Genomic DNA, 19,650 nt, shown 5'->3' with positions numbered 1-19,650 from the left:
TGAGCAGTGGAGGGGCAGAGAGAGAGGGGGACAGGATGTGAAGCAGGCTCTGTGCTGACAGCAGCAAGCCCCACACGGGGCTTGAACTCAAGAACTGTGAGATCATGACGGGAGCCACCCAGGTGCCCCTAATAAATTAATTTTAAAAAAGGAAATGCTTCAAAATAAAAAAGCCTTTGATTCTAGAGACTAGACATTCTTTTTTATACCCCAAGTTGAATTATTCACTAGTAGCCCTACTGAGCAACCGTATGACTCTATGGAGTCATACAGAGAGGTTATAGAAAAGTGACAGAAAGAGGTAGCATAGGTCTGTGGATATATCAGATGCTACCATAGCAGAAAACTATACCCTTCTAGGTCCAGCCAGGATGTACAAATTTAAAAATATGTATTTTTGACTTACTAAACAATTTGCAATATTTAATAGTGCAAAGTAAAAAGACGTTTGGCAATGTTCTAATAACTCATCGAAGGCATATACATACACCCAATGAATTCATCTCTTTATTGCATATTGCTTTTTTAAAAAAAATGTACAATCTCATGACACATACAACATTTTTTTCTTGGTACTGTAACAACAGTCTTGCACCTAAAGACTAAGTGGTTCCAACTACTAAGCTAATAAGATACAAGACATATAATTAAGTTTACAAATTATAATGCTTTCTTTTTGGCATTAATTTAAAAAAACAAACAAAAACCTTTAAAATACACACCCAAGAGAGAAAAGTGGCTACTTACACCAGCACCAATCTAAAAAGTAGATTTTTTTTTTTTTTTTTCCAACAATGGCACATGGAATTACCTGCACAAAGCTTTTGGGAAAAGAAACCAAGAATGGAAATGGCAAAGGAAGCCTACCAGGATGGCCGTATCAAAATGAGGATGATTACCAAGGGCAAGAGGGACAGGCTACGCGAACTTGCTCTTTAGGTGACACTTCATCCACTTGTCCATTCCTTAAACTGTAAAACAAAGCCATTTTCAAAATACAGTTCCAAAATTGAGCCAGACCAAATTTCTCCTGCTATGAATAGAAAAGAAGATAGAGGCACTTTAGTTAAGGAAGAGACACATCCCTCATCACATCCCACTCCTCCTCTCCAAGCCTTTTGGAGCAAATCTCTGTCTGCACCTCTAACTGGGTGTATCTGCAGACCTTGGTAACTAGGGGCTGGGGAACACAACCTCTGCTGTGTTTTTATGACTGTTTCATGTGCTAGAGTCATTTACCTCCATAAAACGTGTAGAAAGTCTCTAAGTTCGCAATGAAGGGGGACAAAACGTAAAACCACTGCTCTTGACAACTCGTTGAGCACTACTTCACAGTTTTCACGCAGTGCAGGGCCTCGCCGTCTGCACCAAGCATTAAAGTTTATACAAAGTATTTTTAAATAGCATGATTCCTGTACAGCGCCTATTGGTATTCTATTCACCCCTATATCCCCGCTAGAACATGAGCTCCTTGGGGGCAGGGACTTTGTCTTGCTTATCACTGTAGCCCTACTAAGCCTGGCACATAGTAGGTGTTTAATAAATATTTGTTAACTGACTGAAAAACTCAATTTCGTGAGTAAATAATGTTCTAGTGCAACAGGACAAACTACTCTCTCCACAGGAAACCCAACCACAACAGGATTGATAGAAAGAAAAGAGAGAATCTTAGCCCCTCCCTCCCCCACTACAAATAAATAAAGCAAAGCCAAAAAAAAAAAACAAAAACAAACAAACCAAAAAAACCAAAAAAGTAACAGTCCTCTTTATATATAATTTAAGGATATTAAGAGTTGGTAGGTTAATGGTAAGCATCTATATTTTATTTTCTAATGTTCATTGTTTTTATTCATTTCTCCCTGAGAGCTTTATCTTTTGGACTGAAATTTTACAGGTAGCTTTACTGACACACAATTTAAAATGACAACATATAAACAACAAACCATTTCAAACATACTTAGAGATAAATAGATCTTGGCATCTCTGTTGGTGTTGTTGGCATTTTGTGCATTCGCTAAGTGTCCTTTAGTCCAGACTCATATTGACAGAAGATGCACCCTTGTCCTACAAAATAGAAGATACAAAAGAAAAAAAAAAAAGGCACCCCATAAAAAAATTTAAATAATTTTTTATCCCTTCAGAGAATTCCTCCTTTTAGGTCTTGGGTGGGAAATTTTATTTTGAAAGTTTATATATCTACATTGTTGGAACAACAAGCACATTCTGGCGATCTTGTTTTTTAACAAGAGCATGAATTGCATGTAGATAAATAGTGTTCTTTTCAAAAGCCATGTAAAGAAATCTTCAAGAGCGCTTGGCAGAGAACGCGATGAAATTAGGAAACGAAATTGATGCCCGAGTTGTAAATTCCTAAAAAAGAGTCTGATTGATATTCTACATAATTCAGATTGTGTGCGAAATATTCTCAATAAACATTTACAGCCTGCACCCCCACACCAATGTCAGAAATTCTAAGCTGGTTCCTCTTAATTACTGATGCTCTACACCAGCATCACATCGTCAACTATCAAAAACCATTTTAAATCTATATTTTTCCAACACCAGTTTCCCCAGTGAAAATAATTTCTAAGTATACCAAGCTTGGAAACCATAAAATATTTCTCAAGCCTTTTTTTTCTTTTTCTTTTCTTTTCTTTTTTTTTTTTTTTTTGCTTTTGTTTTTCTTTTTTACTCTAGGGAATGTCTCTGTCATCTCTTTCAGGAGACAGCATTGTGCTTCTGAACAGCCATGGTGTTCAGGGGAAGAAAATGAGCCATACTCAATACGAATGCATACACAAAGGGTTTCTGAGCACATACATTAACACAGAGTTTTGTTTTTAACCATACAGATAGGTCTCCAGACAACACTCAGACTTCTATATACATTTTTTAATATATATGTACACATACATTTACATACACACACATTCACGCATTCACTCACAGATGAAGGAAGAAATTGCCACTGTTTGGATTGCAAGGCAGTGTAATGAAAAGTTCTAGTCACTTCAAAGGGCTGCTAATGAGCTTCCTAAAAAAGTATCCAAGGAAAATTAGAAATTAAGTTTTGTGACGGGTCTCTCTCGGCTGCTGTCCGTCATCTGGTTGGTAATACGCTTGCGGTTCCGTTTCAGTTTAGAAAGGTCTTTGTCAAACACTTCTCCTGAGCGTAAAGCTGAAACCAGGTCATCGAACTCTCCACCTTCTTCACTATTCTCTTTTGCTTTCCTCATTTTACGTTCCCTTTCACGCTGTTCTTTGAGCTGCAAATAGAAAGCAACCTCTTAGAGAAGCGTCAAAATGTTGTGCTTTGTTTTCGGTGGAGAGGAAGTCTGAAATATAGCGTTGCTTCAGCCACATCATCCCATGTGCATCTATGGCTGCTAAGCCCCCTGGACGTCACAAGACAGGGGTAATTGGGACATGAGGTCTCATTTGAGAAGCAATGAATAATGATGAAAAATGACCACTACTCTGTGATTAGACACTCATCGTCTAGAATCTAGGTAAACCTCATGATATTCTAGTTAAAACAAGAGCAGTCGAGGCAATTCATATTTCTATAACGGAACCAGAAAGTTATCGCTATTAAACAGACCCCAGATATTGTTTTCTATGAGACACTAAAGCAAATGCTCATTAGGCCACTCTCCTTACATCAAAGGCTTAGCTTGAATTTCCTGTGGGTGCCTGGAGCCTGCTCCATACAATTTACTACTATTAAAAGCCAAACTATACATGTGCATTTTAGAAAACCTAGATAATTCATATAAACAAATGAGGGAAAATCATTCTTAATCCTACTGTTAAGAGATGAAGCATTGTGAACCTTTTGGGGGTATAGCCCACCACTATCATTTATCCTTATTAAAACTTACCTTATTAAAAAAGAAAAAGATTTCATATAGAAATACATTTATAAGCTTTTTTGTATCATTAAATTTTTTTTTTTTTTTAAGTTTATTTATTTATTTTGAGAAAGACAGAGACAGCATGAGCCGGATAAGGACAGAGAGACAGGGAGGCAGAGAATCCCAAGCAGACTCTGCACTGGCAGCACAGAGCCCGATACAGGACTCGAACGCACGAACTGTGAGATCATGACCTGAGCAGAAACCAAGAGTTGGCCGCTTAATCAACTGAGCCACCCAGGCGCCCCTATTAAATATTTTTTAAAAATATGATTTTTAAGGATTGCATAAATATTCCATTATGTAGCTATTATTGCATTTAAAACTGCTGCCTGGTTGGTAAACATTTAGGTTGTTTCCAGGTCGAACTACTGTAAAGACTACTATTCTCTTTGTGCAAATTTATGATTATTTCTTTAGAATAATTTGTAAGAAATGGAACTCCAGATCAGAGGATGTGGATATATTTTTTCAGGCTTCGGATATACACTGCCAGGTTGCCCAAGAGAAACTTACACCGATTTAAGCTCCCAGAAGCATAAAATGCCCTCCCTCCTGCTGGCACATCGCAGCACGGTCTACAAACCAAGGAGCCGCAGCATTGAACTTCCAGGAGTTGGAAATGGCCAGTTTCAACATTTTCTTACCTGAGCCTCCATGCGAGCACGGCGTTCCTCTTCCTCCTTCTTCTTTCTCATGTTTTCATTCTCTTGTTTGGCTTCCGACACAGCTTGGAGAAACTGATCAAAAATGCCAAAGAACTCATCCGGCTGGATTTTGCCAGCCTCTTCTCCAAAGTGTTTCACTGCTTTAATAAACTGGAAAAAGGAGGTTTTAAGAAGTTCAGTGTTGTGAGAGAATTCTGTGATCGAATAGAAATCTCTCTCTCTAGAAGGAGTGAAGCGCAGGAAGAGTCAAATATAACTTGCTGGATTTTAGTGAGCCTGTATTTATCTTTGGCTGCTGAACAAGCCTATCACTCATGTCTAAAGTAAAAAAAAATTGAATACTCAACTTTTGAAACCATTTATTCATTTCCACCTCATTTCAGCCTAACACCAATGATTACCTACTATGACTTTTTATGAACTAAACAGTAGTAAAAACAAGAAAGCAAAATATCATAGGGCAGAGCACTCAAGACATGAAACTAATAGCAAACTCAGCAGGGGTAGGGAAACTTGTACTTTCAACTTTTCTTTGAAGTAGTTTAATATCATTTATTGGTGCCATATGGTTAATATCAAAAACAAATGGGATCCAGTCCTTCTTAGCTGCTTTCCCTGACCATGTTGTGTAGCTGCTCGTGTTGTGATATTTCCTGGGTCTCAATTAGAGAACAACTGACTATGGGATCGTTAATGAAACCCCTACTTTAGGACCGAGAATACAATTTTATTCCAAATCCTTTGTTTTGCAACCCCTTTCAATACAAATCATCTTAAAACACCATAAGAGCAAAATATTAAGGGAGAATTTAAAAAAGTTAATACAAACATATGGATATAGTAACAAAATAGTATCACCAGTCTCTTCAGTTCTTTATTTTTTTTTTCATGTTTATTTATCGATTTTGAGAGAGAGTGAATCTCAACTGGGCTCTGCATTGATAGTTGGTCTCGAACTCAAACCGTGAGATCATGGCCTGAGCTGAAACCAAGAGTTGAATGCCTAACCGACTGAGCCATCCAAGCACCTCAACACCTCAAGTTTTCTTTTCTTTAATTTTCTTTCTTTCTTTTTTTTTTTTTTTTTTTTGGACTGGTGAATGTGTCAGTTTATTTAATATTTTATTTTAGTTCTTTAAAGTGAAGTACACTTAACATACAGTGTTATATTAGTTTCAGGTATACAATGTAAGGATTCAACAATTGCATACGGTAGTCAGTGCTCATGAGGAAAAGTGCAGTCCCCATCTGTCACCAAACGTTATTGTTCCCTGTGTTGTACTCTTCTGGTTTTACTTCTTCTGGCAATTATCTTCGGAACTCAAGATCGCATGCTTTCAGGAGTCTTAGCGGTATCATGACTATCTAAATAATGTTCAATGCCAGTTATACTGTTTGCTGGAATTTTTCTTCCCCCTGTAAGGATCCGATGCTGTTACTCCTGAGCTACTAAGGATGGTGTTTACAGCTTCAGAGTCAAATGAATTCCTAATCCCTATGCCTCATCAACTACTTAACATTTTCCAGATCTTTAATTTTCTTCATTTAGCATATGAAGTGTTTATGCACTGCCTCCAACCCATGAATTTCTAATTGCTTTTATTTTTCTTGCATTACTTGCCTTTATTACACATTTTTTCTGATATTTTGGTAGTACTATCTCCCTAAAGGAAACCTTTTCAGTATTTTCTTTTCCCCTAGTTTTTATGAAATATAATTGACATGCAGCACTGTATAAAATTAAGGTGTATGGCATGACGACATGACTTACATATATCGTGAAATGATTACCACAATAAGTTAACATCCATCACCTCATACACACACACGGAAGTGTCTACTCTCTTAACAACTTTCACGAAGAGCATGCAGCACTGTTCCCTAGAGTCATCACCTTGTACATTACAACCCCTATATTCATCGATCTTATCACTGGAAGTTTGTACTTTTTGATCACCTTCCTCCAATTCCCCCTCAACGTTTATTCTGAGATAAAACTATGAAGTAATAGATGTGTGTGCACATGACATTTTATAATTGTTATTTCACATCTTTAAATGTATAATAAAAATGTGCTTTTACCATTTTTCTCTTCACTGAGTTGTTCTCAATGCTTTACTTATTTGGAAATAATCTACTAGACATCAGAGTTCTTTAGGGAAAAATACATCGTTCACATGACACGCACAGAGCTCTAGCCTGCCTTCATGGCTTTATAAGCTAATTTCTAAAAGTTCTGGTATGAGCAAAATGGCATTAGACAGCCTACAACTGAGTTTCTAAAACACTCAAGTTCATGCACTTCAAACCATCCTGAATGATCTTTTTATCTAGGAATTCTAGTGATGATGAAGTCATGTGTATTTTAGTCTTAAAAATCTGAAGAAAACTAGTCCCAGACTAATGTTCCCAGACTAAAGTTCCCACACTAGAATTTTTTTAAAAGTAGGTTGTGCACAAGCATGTGTTTTTACCTCAAAAATTAACTGTAGAGTTGATTCTTATAAAAATTCTTGAGTCCTTAATGAAGTAGAGTCTGTACTGCCTGGTTTGGAGTGGGGGACGGGGAAGGGTCCCTTCCCTCCTGTACAGGAGGCACACATAAGACATGGGTGGGGACTATCACAGTGGAGGTTGCTGGCATCAGTCATGGGACTTTTAACAGCAGTCATCTGAACATATATTCTCTTTCCATTTATTTAATAATGTTGGAGGTCAGGTTTACTGTTGAGACTAGCTAATGTATCCTAATATGATCTTCTTCCGAACTTTAAGCAGTTGTGTGTGCACTTTACATAAACAATCATCTATATCTATTACTAAACAGGTGGCTACAGGGAATGACATCCATTACTCAAGTTTCAAAGGAAAGATCAAGTTAAAGCAAAAGAGTATTATGGCAACTGAGAGATGAGCAGTGAGGAAGAACTCAACAGGGTGGCATAGGGGCCTGATATGATTTATTTAACTATGAGAAAGGGGGGGGGGTGAGAGAAAAATGAGACAATGTGTACATGTATATAAATGGGTATGTATTTTGGAAGAGGAAATAACGAGGAGTTAAGGTCTTGGTTATTAGCCAACGAAAACTTTTCTTTTAGAGGCAAACAGCATTTTAAATAGCAAAACTCATAAAAAGCACCGTATTATTAAAACATATGCCTCTTGTAATGAGGCTGTGAATTAAAGTGTATCTCCTTTAATAAGGTCTGCTGGAGAGTTCAAGAGGGAATATCCTGCCTGAAGTCTCTATCTCAGGAGAGCATATAACTTACAGCTACTAAGACACTTGGCCTTGGTCACACCTGATCTCACATTTTATCTGGCCTCTGGTTTTCATAATCAACTCTTTTCTGGTTTCCAGAGACAAGTCAATATCAACAACAAGACAACCAATATCAACCAAGAGAAAATTGCAGAATATTTTCTGGTTTTATACCATCCAGATACTTCGAGGTCTTGCTAACTTAAGGGCAACATAGGTTAGACAAAAAGGGGTGTGTTCCAATTGATCACAGTCCTAGATATGAAAATACAGAATACCTGAAGTGTCAGCCCTGTCAAATAACACTCGGTATGCAACGGGAAACTTACCAGGTCTTTAGCTTCTGCTAGAAGGTCTTCGACATCAGAGAAGCTGAAGCTGGCTACTGTGATGAACTGGCTCACAACAGACACAAACTTATCTCCGGGTTGTGGGGGCTGAGACTTTTGATATTCCAGCTCCTTCGACACAGGAAATGGATAATGTCAAGGTGGGCTTCAAATGCAGATGCACACACACCTTGTCTAATTTTCCATATGCCTCAAATGTAGCAAGTCTGAATGGTGAACACATCAGAACCTACTCCAAACCATTTTGTGATTCCCTAGCTCCCTCTGCCCCTCTGCCCACAATGCCTGAGCCATGCCCAAGCCGTGCCCCTGTGCGCGCACATATTTGCAAACTGCAATGTACCAATCGTTGGAGCCCTTTATTGGTGTGATTTTTTTTTTTTTTAATTTTAGAGAGAGAGCACAAGCGGAGGGGGAGCAGAGAGGGGAGAAAGGGGGGGGGGAAGGAGGGAGAATCTTAAGCAGGCTCCACACTTAGTGTGAAGCCCGATGCAACACTCAATCCCATGACCTTGGGATCATGACCTGAGCTGAGACACCAAGAGTTAGATGCTCAATTGACTGAGCCACCCAGGTGCCCCTGAGATTTCGTATCCCAGCTTTAGGATATAAACAGATTAGCACTGGGATACAATTAATAGAAGTTAAATAAACGGCAAATTAGATTCAAAGGGTGTGTGACTGAAAGCAAAAGAATTTAATCTGTTGATACTCTGTGCTCAGAATTCTGGTTGCTTGGTTTTTCCTTCTTTCCCTCTGGCTATATTGAGGCTACATGATGATATCTGGGTCAGTGGGATTTCAACTGTCATGTTTGGCACCATAATTGTCTCCCATTTTTATTCTTGTCTACGCCATTTTGTTTTTGTGAACAGGCAGGCAGGAGTATTAGTGCCTTGTTAGTTATCCATATTCTCCATTACCAGGGTGATGAACATACAGATTACTCAAATCTAATTTTCGTAATTAATTTCAACCATTGCCAGATGCACTTTCTTTATCTCACCCTCTATGAGTGAGGGATTATTATTCTAATTGTACAGACACATAAATTCAGGTGTAGAGGGATTAAATTCTTGGCTCAGAGTCTAGTAGCTGAAACACGATAGAGCCAGAATTTGAGGTCAGATTTGTCTGACTCTGCACAGTCTCAGTAACAACCATCTTGCCTACCAATGACTTAATCTGGTTCTATTTCTATACGTGCTTTGGTGGAGGTACTACCAAGCAGGAGTGTAGAAGTCACAGGCTATGGTTCTGATTCAGCTCCACCACGGATTTGGTTCTTGTCCATGACAAGTGGCCTCGGCCTCAGTTCCTTCTTTGACAAAAGGCAAGCGATATCCAGATCACCGTGAGAATCAAGGAAATAACAAGTAGAAATTTAGAAAGAATGGAACTGGCTTTGATTGGAATAAACTGCCACGATTCTAGGACTTTGGCCTTGCAAGTGAACATGTATGTATGTGAGGTACAGAGATAGGAGAGTAATTTGAAAGTATTTCATAAACGTATTATTCTCTTTCATTCAAAGGCAGAAGATGAATTCCAACTTTGCTCTCTTCAAGCAGTATAACTGAATTGTGTAAAGCACGACTGGGATACATGAATATTTAGATAGGCCAAGGTCTGCCTCCCAATATTTCCTTCCAGGGCTACATCTTGACATGCATGCTGCCAGGGGGAGGGGAAGGCTCCTGTAGCCCCTTTCCTACGAGAGGTGTGTTAGTGTACATGACCCAGGTGCTGGACAGATTCAAGCAAAACCACCTTTAATAAACCCCAAACACAAAACCTCCTTGGACCCTCCTCCCCGCTCCATGTCTTGCTCTGAACTAGTTTAGATGCAAAGGTCAGAGGATCCATTATCAGGCTTTAGGGCTGTGTCATCACTGCCACACTAGTCTCAAGAAAGACTTCCACTGGGAGGAAATGGGAATGAGGAGAAGGCTGTAGTAAAAAAAAAAAAAAAAAAAAAGCCTTATCCCAAACTGCCCTGAGCCCGTTGGGCCTCTGAAATCTGAGGAGGACCATCCTACTCGCTCACTCAGTGTCTTGACCCATTGGGGTTGGCAGAAATATTTCATTCAGTTCATCTCCCTTTCCTTTTGAAAGAGCATCCTCCCCATGCCCGGCCACAAAGGGGGCGGCGGGGGGGAGCCTTACAAGCTTCCGATTTATAAAAAACAGGAAAAGATTAGATATTGTGACTTTAACTTTTATTAGAGCTATGTCTTCCATGAAGTCAACTGCTTTCTATGGCAGGAGAAAGGAAGGAGGTTCTTCATGGCATTACTGATACACGACTTGAAAGATACTTAAGAGAGGGGCCACCTTGCTAAGCTGCCTGAAGAACAGTCTCCTTTGTCAAGTACCAGACCGGAGGGAGGATCACTCTCCTAAGCAGGTTTCTTGTCCTGACCGGCCCCTCCTCACCGGTGGCAGTGCTGTGTGGTATCCATGTGGCACTCTGCCCACACATTCATGTTTAAGTGCACCCACTCCTCTGCCTCCAGCAGGGTGGCCTGCTTTCCTTCCACGGAGGCCCGGCCCAGGTAGTTTTGCACACCAGGGACAACCTCACTCCTATGTAACTAAGTTTACCCCACTCTCCTTCTTTTTTTAGAATTAAAAAATTTTTTTAAAATTTATTTTGAGGGAGAAATAGAGAGAGAGAGAGACAGACAGACAGAATCCCAAGCAGTCTCTGTGCCGTCAGCACAAAGCCCAGTGCGGGGCTTGAACTCATGAGCTGTGATATCATGACCTGAGCAGAAATCAAGAGCTGGCAGCATAACCGAATGAACCACTCAGGCGCTCCTACGCCACCTTCCTTCTAAGCCACAGCTCAAAGTTCATCTCTTCCAGAAGAGAACCTTCCTCTAATCAATGCCAGTCATTCCACAAGTTTTGGACTAGCCAACTCCACCCTTCTTCCTCAAGGCATTTTTGTAACCACTGTGATTATCTGGACGTGGCCAGGCTGAGTAACTGTGAACGTTAGCTGGACTCACTGCTTTTGGCCATTTCAACACCCGGAGGGAAGGAGTCAGAATCATCGTGGCCCCTCGCCTAGAAAACGGACCGTACGCCCAAGTGTCTACTCCATAAATACTCCCCAAAAGACCAACTTCAACACAAGAGAGGTGTTCCACTGCTCTACTGTGAACATCACTCACTTGTTTTTGTTTTGTTTTCCTTTGGCATGTCTTTAATCACATGCTCAGAACAATCCTTACAAATACAATCACTGGTTTTATAGTGACACACATTTTCAAGGCTTTTGTTATAGTGTGGTAGTCTGCAAAAATGACCATTAACTTCTTCCCTCCCTTTGATGCCTCCTTTCCTTATTCCTTTTTTTTTTTTTTTTTTTTTTTAAATACAATTTATTGTCAAGTTGGCTAACATATAGTGTATACAGTGTGCTCTTGGTTTTGGGGGTAGATTCCCATGATTCATTGCTTACATACAAACACCCAGTGCTCATCCCAACAAGAGCTCTCCTCAATGCCGATCACCCATTTTCTGAACATCACTTGTTAACAGAACATGGACACTGAGGGTATCCTTATCTGGCCAAACCCACTTTAATGAGTCCTGCCTTACAGGTAGGAAATCAGTGTGACCCTAGCTTCCCAGTTCCTGCTCCGGTGACACCCCAGGACATCCTGCAGCTGAGTCGCCAGGGTAACACAGCCAGCCTTTGCTTCCTCATTGCTGCTGTTTTCTTTTTTCTTTCTTTCTTTTTTTTTTTTTTAATCAGTAAATGTTTATCCTGGGCAGACCACCATGCCGGATATCATCAGCACTCGCAGCAGCGGCGAGACTGGGAATCAGAAGAAACACGTACTTACCATCTCTACTGCTTTCAAGCCACTTCTCAAGGTACTTATTTCTTTGTCCAGCTCAGTCATGCTGTTGTAAATAGCAACATTTTAGTAACCAACATGCGACTTGTATGTATTAAATAAATAATGGGTTCACATATCTCATGCTTGGAAGTCCACCCTAGTGTATTTTCAATGTTCAAAATTCCCTTCCATGCTCAGATCTCACAGAAAGATAAAATTTTAAACTTAAGCAATTTAAACATGGACTTATGGTTTTTGTTTTCCACAGCCAGTAGGTACATTTTATAGATTAAAAAGAGCAGAAACGCCTGTCATCTCTACAAAAATAATTCATGTTTCAATTTCACAAAAATCTCACTTAAGCCAATTATCACATGTAGAAATAAATATTTTGCCATACGTAGCTCCTTTCGAACAAGTAAAAGAAACTGCCTTATCCACAATCATGCTCACATTGTATTCTTCATAATTAGGGCACTGCTTTTCACTGAAGCTCTGGTAATGTGAGTATTACAAGGTGATGGCTTAAATTTCAATCAACAATGGTATTTCTTCAAGTTGTACTAACTAGATCTCATTGTCTCTTTTTATAGAGAAAGTTTCCTGGATTTCTCCCATAAAACTTTCTATCTGAAGGCTTTTAAACCTCAGAGATTATAACATAAATCTTGTGGATAATTCAGATGTAAGCAAATTCACCAAAATGTCATTTACTTTAACATTTTAATTTCATGTCTCACATTTCTACCAAAGTCTACAAAAAGAGGGAAAAAAATTAACCTACTCTTCATCATACTTTTCAAATTCACTGCAAAAGATAGTTTTAAATACACACACACATTTATTTTTTAATTCTTTTTATTTATTAAAATTTTTTATGTTTATTTTTGAGAGAGAGAGAGAGAGAGAGAGAGCGAGCACAAGCAGGAGGGGGCAGAGAGAGAGGGAGGCACAAAATCCAAAGCAGCTCCAGGCTCTGAGTTGTCAGCACAGAGCACCATGCAGGGATCAAACCCATAAACCGCGAGATCATGACCTGAGCTGAAGTCACACACTTAACCGACTGAGCCACCAGGCACGCCTATTTTTTTTAATTCTTTTAAGTACATTTATTTTGAGAGAGAGAGAGAAAGAGACAGAGAGAGCACAAACAGGGGAGGGGCAGAGAGAGAGAGGGAGAGAAAGAATCCGAAGCAGGCTCTGTGCTCTCAGCATAGAGCCTGACGTGGGGCTCAAACCCATGAACTGCAAGATCATGACCTGAGCCGGAGTCAAGAGTTGGATGCTTAACCGCCTGAGCCACCCAGGCGCCCCTGTGCATTTATTTTTTTTTTTTTGAAAGGGCCAAAAGCAGGAGGGAAGAACAACAAGGAAAACTGCCTGCTTTTCAGTCTCTAAAAAGTGGTGTGAAGTCTGTGGTGGAAGTTTGGCAACTTTCCATTTTATTTTTAGTTTCTTCATTTGCATAAAGACTGCTTTCCATTAAAAGGCTGCCTTGGTTTCTGAGAGTGTGTGCACATGTGAAAATTACTAGCAACGCCCTGACATTTACGTTCTATTTGCTTAGCCATGTTTCCTCATTAACTAAGAGTGCTCCTACCTGTATGTAACAGAACTACCTTTTAAAAGTACTAGTGAAACTGTATTCCTTTCTTATACTCTTAATAACCCAGAAAATTGGGTTTCCTGGCAGTTAAAAATTGCATGCAGGAGTAATCCAAAGGAAATACAAAACATGTATGTGTGTGTGTGTGCGTGTGTGTGTGGTGTTCATATATATATATATATATATATATTCAAAAGTATGTAACATATTTCAGTGACTTGGATAGGATTCAAACTTTACTTCATATGCTACCCAGGGGAAAGCAAACAGAAGGACCCTCTTCACGCGATGCCAGCTGACCACCTCAATGGCTAAAGCACAGTCCAAGTGATTTAAAAGACTAAAACAATTCACGGGTAAGTACTTACTTTACTTTCGCTGCTTGAGGAATGTCCCGCAGTTCTTCATTGAGATTGAGGACCTTGGGGTATTTATTTTCCACAATGGTTATGAGATAGTGCAGAAGTGTAATATTCCTACAATAAAGGAGGAAAAAGTATTAAACATGGTTAATATCTGCATATGATTTGCATATCCAAGTGGCTGAACCTGCAAGAATGCTATACTCCTGCATTCACTTTAAAATTTGGAGATTCCTTTAAGGCAGGGATTCTCAAGAGAAGGGGATAAGGGGAGGGCCTACATGGGATTTACATAACTTATGATGAAAGGAAGCATATCTCTTCTAAAAGGGAAGGGGATAAGAATTACTACTTTGGCTCATAACAAACATCCTTCAAAATCTGGATGACAGAAATGAATTGGAACCACTGCCAGTGGGGACATAGCTTCACAGCGCATCCTCCCAAAGACAAGGTGTGCCTGAGGTTCATGACAACGGGATGGAGCCAGCCGGGGTGGGGTCGGAGGGATGTTTAATTCACTGAAAAGGATAGCTATTTTTCAAATCTCAGAGTACAGAGCAGCAACTCACTGATAAGAATTTATTGATAATTCTCATTTAAGCTTTTTCAACTCTTCGATAACTCCCTCCCTCTGCCCCCCCACCCCCCAATCCTCTGACTCATTTTGTTAGCTTTTTTCCCTTCTGACTCGATTGTTTTGCTGTTGCAGCAAAGGACGTTCAGGAAGTTAGAAGGCCTCCTGCTTTAGGGCTGGTCCTGGAAGTGGACCAGGACTGTGCCATCATGGCTATGACATCTTTGCAGCCAAAAATCCATTTCCTAATTTTAGCAACACTTGAGCTCCTAACTGTACAACCCAGCTCCCTCTTTGGTGGTGACAGCACTGAACCCTGACTGACCTGGGTTGAAAAAGTGGATGTCTGATAACACTGTCTGTTAGGCAAAGCTGTAGCAGTCTGGTCCTGTTGTCCCTGACTCCAATGCACATTACAGTCACCTGGGCCCTGGATGCCTGGGCCAACCTGAGATTCATTTCACTGGAATGAGGTGCGGCCAGGCAGGGGTATTTTTAAAAACTCCCTGGTAATTCTAAGAGCCAGGATCAAGAACCACTAGTCTACTGAAAGTTACCATAATCAGGAGGACACAAATGTAATTCTTTAAAAACATGTCCGTAATTTGCAGGCAATTTGTTAACTCACGATGCTACATCCCAACAGTCCCATCCACCCCCAACTACCATGAAGCAGAGTTGCCAAACCATCTCCTTTCCAACAACAACGAAATGCTTTCCACTTCTGGTTACCCTTGCATCTTCATAGACGCCAAGGCAATCCCATTCCTCCGAGTCAACTGACCCACACGTGAAAAAAATTTTTTTTCTATTTTTCTTGCTCTCAAGAAACAATTAGAAAACAATAGCTCAGCCAAGTAAATCGGTGGCTAATATTCTGGCCATTTCCTTTGCAGACACTGAGCTGTTAGCCTTCCACTTCAATTCTGCTGCTCCCAGAAGCTGAGCATCAGCCCATGTGCCTGCTGCGTGAGGAAGTAAAATCCCAGCGACTGTCACGAGACAGAGCGGAGCCATTTCTCTTCACTGTTTCACAGAGATGCTTTGTGATTCGGAGGGAACTTAATTAACCATATACACTTTTCTTCATGTAGAAAGACTTCAACCTAGATCAGTTGACTTCAACCTAGATCACTCACATTTGTGTGCTATCCAAGTAACACCTAATTCGACTGAATGTAAGTTCTTAAAGAATGAAAACAACTCAACAGCCACACATTTGATTTTTCGCTGGTATAACTGGAAACAAGCCTTTAATGCAGAGTAAATGTGTCCCTCATGCGCACTGTCCCACCCTTGTGCAGTTTGATAAGATTCAACTGACATTTAATGAGTGACTGCTTATAAACAAGGCACTGTGCTTAGGCACTAAGGGTTTAGAAGACACTGGTACTATTTCCAGGGACCAAATATTCACAGGAAGAAGAGGGAAAAAAAGAACAGAAATATTTTTAATTTATTGTTTTGAAAAGGCTTGTGTATTAGATAAATTCTGTAGTAACTTCGATAAGCAGATAATCACATAGTAAGTGCCAGGTTATCAGTAATGGCTGATAGGTAATGGCAGAAGGTATTAGGGGAGGGTGGGGGGGAAAGAGAGAGAGGAGACCTAAATGGTAGTAAAGGTCTCTTTCCTCTCCAACTTACAAGCCCAGTTGAAGAGAACACCCTTCCTCAAAAAAGGTGACTGCTCGTGGGTGCCTGGGTGGCTCAGTCGGTGAAGCATCCGATTCTACAGTTCGGTTCAGGTCATGATCCCAAGGGTTGTGGGATCGAGCCCCATGTTGGGCTTTGCAGTGAGCCTGCTTACGATTTGCTCCCTCCCTTCCTCCCTCTCCCTCTCTTCCCCTCACTGCTTGCATGGACTCTCTAAAATTAAAAAAAAAAAAAAAAAAGAAAAAAGAAAAAAGGTGACTGCTGCTTATATGCAGGTGAGATGTTGCAGTTACCTACTACAACCTACAAATAAGATCCATCTGTTGTTAGAGTAGAGGTGGGGACAATAGGACAGGTGTCAAATACCTGTGAGACCAAATACCTTGCTTGTGATCTTAGGCAGACTAAATGAGCCACTTGACATTGCCTCAGTTTCTTTATCTGGCAGTAGGCAATGTAGCACTTGGCCCGTGCACTTCACACAATCAAATATGAAAGTGCTCTGGAAGGATCAAGTGCTCACATTAAAAATAAGGTGGTGATAGAACAGCTGCCCTTTGTTAATCTATCTCTACATGATGCAAAAAACAAGGTGTAGCCCTACAACTTAACACACTCACTGCTTATTTCTTTTTTTAAAGTTTATTTATTTAAAAGAGAGCAAGTGTGAGTGGAGGGGGTGGGGGGGCAGAGAGAGGGAGAAAAAGAATCCCCAAAGCAGGCTTCGTGCTGCCATCACAGAGCCTGAAGCGGGGCCAAACTCAAGAACCATGAGATCATGACCTGAGCCAAAACCCAGAGACAGATGTTTAACCGACTGAGCCACCCAGGCTCCCCCACCCTGCTTATTTCTTTATAGGATGGATTCAGGGTTGCCATAATGCTATGCATCACTAACCTTATAGAAAATATAGAGTAAAAAGCCCTTGCTAGTTAGGAATAATTAGGATGAACAGCCTATTTTTTTTTTTTTAATTTTTTTTTTTTTCAACGTTTATTCATTTTTGGGACAGAGAGAGACAGAGCATGAACGGGGGAGGGGCAGAGAGAGAGGGAGACACAGAATCGGAAACAGGCTCCAGGCTCCGAGCCATCAGCCCAGAGCCTGATGCGGGGCTCGAACTCACGGACCGCGAGATCGTGACCTGGCTGAAGTCGGACGCCTAACCGACTGCGCCACCCAGGCGCCCCTGAACAGCCTATTTTTAAAACGAATTTGGATGCAGAGAAGTTTCCCTTAGAGACAATTGGGCAAGTTGCTTTGAAGTCAGTAAGAACCTTAGAGAAACAGGGCTCTCAGGGAAACTGGTGTTACTATGCCTAACGATCCTGTTAATGGCACCAGAGCATTTCCACCTCTCAGTGTTTCTAACAAGAATCTGTTCACTTTTACACTTTCTAGGAAGCATTCTGAGGAGTCTTGGGAGCAGAGGCTTAATACCAACAGCCAAAATGCACTTAGACCCCATCAGTTTTTATAGCCGCTAGCGTCAATGTATAAAGGAAGACATACTCTAAAAGCCCAACAAGCTTCCCATCATCGGCTGTCAGTTTTCTCTTTTCCCCTAGAACACAGTTCTCTGTGGAGGGGTTGTGACTGGGAGAGGTCATGAGGAGACCAGCAGCATGTGGGTCACATTCTGTTTCTCGTTCTGGGGACTAGTTATACAGAGGTGTCCAATTTGTGAAATTTAAGACCGGTGGACTTGTCCTTCGTGTATTATACTCTAACAAAAAGTTTACCCAAGAAAACCCCAAAACTTAGACTAGCCGATGTCCCCGGGGACTGAAAATGGATGAAGAATAATTGGCCCAATGGGAATTTAGGGATATGTGTAACTGTGAGAGACGAGAGGTCACTTCTCTCTTGGAGAGAAGGAAAGAGCATGAGCAGGAGACCAGCAAACCAGAGGCTGCAGGATCAGGGAGGCCCAGGAGGCCCAGAGGCGTCCTGACCTAAGCTCCTGGATCCTCCAAGTGTTGGAAGATACCATACTTACTTGTCAATACTAGATTTTGTGTCAGCAATCTTGTTTAGGCTGGATATCTTGAATCCATACGCATTGCCTCTTTGGCCCTTATTCATGTAATTTCCAAATGCCAAAACCACTTCTAGCAACTGCTTCAGGGCGTTGCTCCTAAACACCTCTTCTGAGCCAGAACGAATTGCTTCAAAACAAAGCACACATAAACACAACTACTACCACCAGGACTTTCCAGGGACACCCAGCCTAAATCCACACACCTGGGAGCAGACACGGACGATGGAAGCCTGGGTCACTAGACTACCAGGGAGCACTTACAAAACACCTAACCTAGAAGCAAAGAGCAAGGGGACAGGGAGAGCCAGCTCACGTTGCTCAAGAGACCCACAGCAGCACAAGCCTATCCTTTCTTAGTCCTTTTCTTGACTGGCTCATCAACTGTAAGCAGGGATATATGAGACAGTGATTGCATTTCCCACATTCCTCTGCGAACACTTTCTTGCCTGGTATGAGTAAGACTGAGAGGATAACTGATCAATTCTATTGACAGAAAAACTGGCCAAATGTGTTTCATGTTATAGCTTGCAGGTGTCCTCAGGGACTGGGGCTTGAGCAGGGTCCTGAGTCCAGCCTGCGTTCTGTGGCTGTGTTCTTCAGATGCCCATTTTTTCAAACACTTAAAAATTTAATAGCCTCAAATCTTCCCTTAGAAATATCTAGTAAGGCACCATTGCAATAAAGCTAGCTACAGGTTTAATGCTAGTAGCGGTCAGATACGTTCTCACCAACATCCAGGATGTTAAAAGCCTGATTCTACAGAGGAGCTCAGGAGATGTGCTGTGGGCTCCAGAACCCAGGCTGGACCACAGGGCCAAGTGCAGACATTAAGTAATTACTCATCACAATTTCAAAAGATTTTAAGCAAAAAAAAGAAAAAAAAAAAAATCACCCAAGGGATCCTGTTTACTACCTGCACTTGGGTTGCAGTTGCAAATGGGCACTTAAGATGAACATCACTTTCAATCTGGAGGCCTGACTTTACCTTCTACTTTAGGTTTCACTTCTGCCACACGCTCTGCAAACTTCTTTTTGAAGTACAGCGATTGCAGTCTTTGCTGGTAATGATTGATGCTGTAAGAGCAAGCATGGACTAATGAACATCTACTTAATATATCTATGTTCAATTAATGGATATGGAGGTGGAGGTGCCTTAGAGCACCACCCCCCCAACACTCACTCACTCACACACACACACACACACACACACACACACACACACACACACGCCTGCACAATTCCCCTGCTGGACAGGAAATGAGGTCACTTCGCCTGGAGAGCCCATTTCCCTCTGACCAACAGGAGGTATTTGGGCAATGGCAGCAGGGCCCTTAGCTCTAACCAGGTCAGGCAACT

At 41.0% G+C, this 19,650-nt stretch overlaps 1 protein-coding gene across 6 annotated transcripts in view; it reads right to left on the bottom strand.

The window, feature by feature from the left end:
- Positions 1–489: 489 nt before the first annotated feature.
- Positions 490–19,650, bottom strand: part of DAAM1 (dishevelled associated activator of morphogenesis 1) — a 176,534-nt gene continuing 157,373 nt past the window's right edge. For 5 of the 6 annotated variants that reach the window (XM_045451124.1, XM_045451121.1, XM_045451122.1 and 2 more), the window contains 7 exons: positions 19,280–19,368; positions 18,253–18,421; positions 14,026–14,133; positions 12,055–12,115; positions 8,177–8,308; positions 4,562–4,732; positions 490–3,266 (listed from right to left, as the gene is read on the bottom strand). In XM_045451124.1, the coding sequence (XP_045307080.1) occupies positions 3,057–3,266; positions 4,562–4,732; positions 8,177–8,308; positions 12,055–12,115; positions 14,026–14,133; positions 18,253–18,421; positions 19,280–19,368 (940 nt within the window). In that variant the 3' untranslated portion in view covers positions 490–3,056. The remainder of the gene's footprint in view (positions 3,267–4,561; positions 4,733–8,176; positions 8,309–12,054; positions 12,116–14,025; positions 14,134–18,252; positions 18,422–19,279; positions 19,369–19,650) is intronic. The other variant, XR_006705051.1, reaches the window with a different exon arrangement.

This window comes from Leopardus geoffroyi, chromosome B3, assembly GCF_018350155.1.
Source record: "Leopardus geoffroyi isolate Oge1 chromosome B3, O.geoffroyi_Oge1_pat1.0, whole genome shotgun sequence".
NCBI classification, from domain to species: Eukaryota; Metazoa; Chordata; class Mammalia; order Carnivora; family Felidae; genus Leopardus; species Leopardus geoffroyi.
Note: the sequence above shows the minus strand (reverse complement) of the source record. Positions and strands in the feature narration are given on the sequence as shown.